General features: G+C 43.5%; 1 protein-coding gene across 3 annotated transcripts in view; it reads left to right on the top strand.

Moving 5' to 3' along the window:
* The window catches only part of LOC101572709 (coiled-coil domain-containing protein 167-like), a 4,380-nt gene extending 3,318 nt beyond the window's left edge, over window positions 1-1,062 (top strand). For 2 of the 3 annotated variants that reach the window (XM_023722886.1, XM_004624208.2), the window contains exon 2: window positions 560-1,062. In XM_023722886.1, the coding sequence (XP_023578654.1) occupies window positions 560-913 (354 nt within the window). In that variant the 3' untranslated portion in view covers window positions 914-1,062. Of the gene's footprint in view, window positions 1-539 lie in introns of all 3 variants that reach the window. The other variant, XM_023722889.1, reaches the window with a different exon arrangement.
* The last annotated feature ends 475 nt before the right edge of the window (window positions 1,063-1,537 follow it).

The raw sequence follows: 1,537 nt of genomic DNA, 5'->3' as shown, positions 1-1,537 counted from the left end.
TAAATAGGATCACAAGTCCGCATCTTGTACAGCAATTAACCACTAAGAAGAATATATGCAGTGTATTATTTGTTGAAACTATACTTCCGATTTGATTTGAAACTGTCTCATTGCTGTTTATCAATAAAACTTTGAAAAAAAATTAAAAATAAAAAGCTTAAGCATTGGGGCTGGGGAGATAGCTCAGTAGAATAAGCACTTGTCGGGCAGGTGCAAGGGCCTCAGTTCAATTCCCGGTTCTGCCAAAAAAAAAAAAGCTTAAGCATTATCACATTGGGCTGGGGACATAGCTCAGCAGTATAAGCACCTGCCTGGCAAGCACAAGGACCCGGGTTTGGTCCCTACTACCTCATGCCATGCTGGCCACCGAGTTCAGGAGTGATGGCGCATGCCTACAATCCCAGTGCTAGGGAGGCTGAGACAGGAAGATCACTCTGAGTCTGAACTGGTATCCAGACCCTGTACCAAATAAATAAATAAGTAAAAGATTTTTTAAGAAAAAAATCATCACATGTATATAATGTTTGGTTCTTGCTTAGACTCTATTCTATAAAAACAGCTACAAAGGACATCAATAAGAGTAAATGGAAGTTATGGCCAGAGGATCCCAGCAGGCAACATGACTAAAAAGAAGCAGGAGAATCTGGGTGTCGCTCTAGAGATCGATGGGCTAGAGGAGAAGCTGTCCCAGTGCCGGTGGGACCTGGAGGCCATGAGCTGCCGGCTCCACAGGGCAGAGCTGAGCCCCGAGGACAGCAGGTCTCTGGAGGAGGAGAGAAACAGCCTAATGAATAGAGCTTCCAACTATGAGAAGGAGCTGAAGTTGCTTCGGCAGGAGAACTGGAGGAACATGCTGCTCTCGGTGGCCATCTTCCTCCTCCTGGCCCTGCTGTACGCACACTGGACCATGTGAGTCGGGTTCTTCCGGACCAAGTGGGCCCTCGAAGCCTTCCGTGCACCAGGCACACTTGGGCATTCAGCTGAGTCCCCGTGGCCCGGGCCCAGGTTTTGGAAGGAGGGTGCTGGCTCCCCCTCAGCCCGAGTGACAGGCAATAAAGAACACCAGGCCATCAAAAAAAAAAAAAAAAAAAAAAAAAATAGTAAATGGAATATTAAACGATCATATCATCATAGAATTTAATATCCTGAGAGCAGACATTGTACCATTTACGCTATGACAATGGTTTCCAGGGTGAGTATCTAGGCCCCAAGAGCTGTGCAGGAAGTATTGTTATAATCTCTGCTTATTTTTATCTCGTGTTTTGTTTTGTTTTGTTTAATCTCGTGTAATCTCTGCTTATTTTCATCTCGTGTTTTGTTTAATCTCATGTTTTTTAAGCCTATATATATATATATATATATATATATATATATATATATATATTTTTTTTTTTTTTTTTTTAGCTAGGTCTTACAATGTGGCCAGTAGCTCCTGGGTTTGTAGGTTCTGCAGGGTGGTCATCTAATAGCCATTCCCAGGCATCTCCCTTTGTTGCCTAATATGTTTCCAAACTCCTTTGCAACTAGGGAGGCCATG

Source organism: Octodon degus, unplaced genomic scaffold (genome assembly GCF_000260255.1).
Source record: "Octodon degus isolate 3935 unplaced genomic scaffold, OctDeg1.0 scaffold00005, whole genome shotgun sequence".
NCBI lineage: Eukaryota > Metazoa > Chordata > Mammalia > Rodentia > Octodontidae > Octodon > Octodon degus.
The sequence above is the reverse complement of the archived record's forward strand: the minus strand, read 5'-3'. Positions and strand labels throughout refer to the sequence as shown.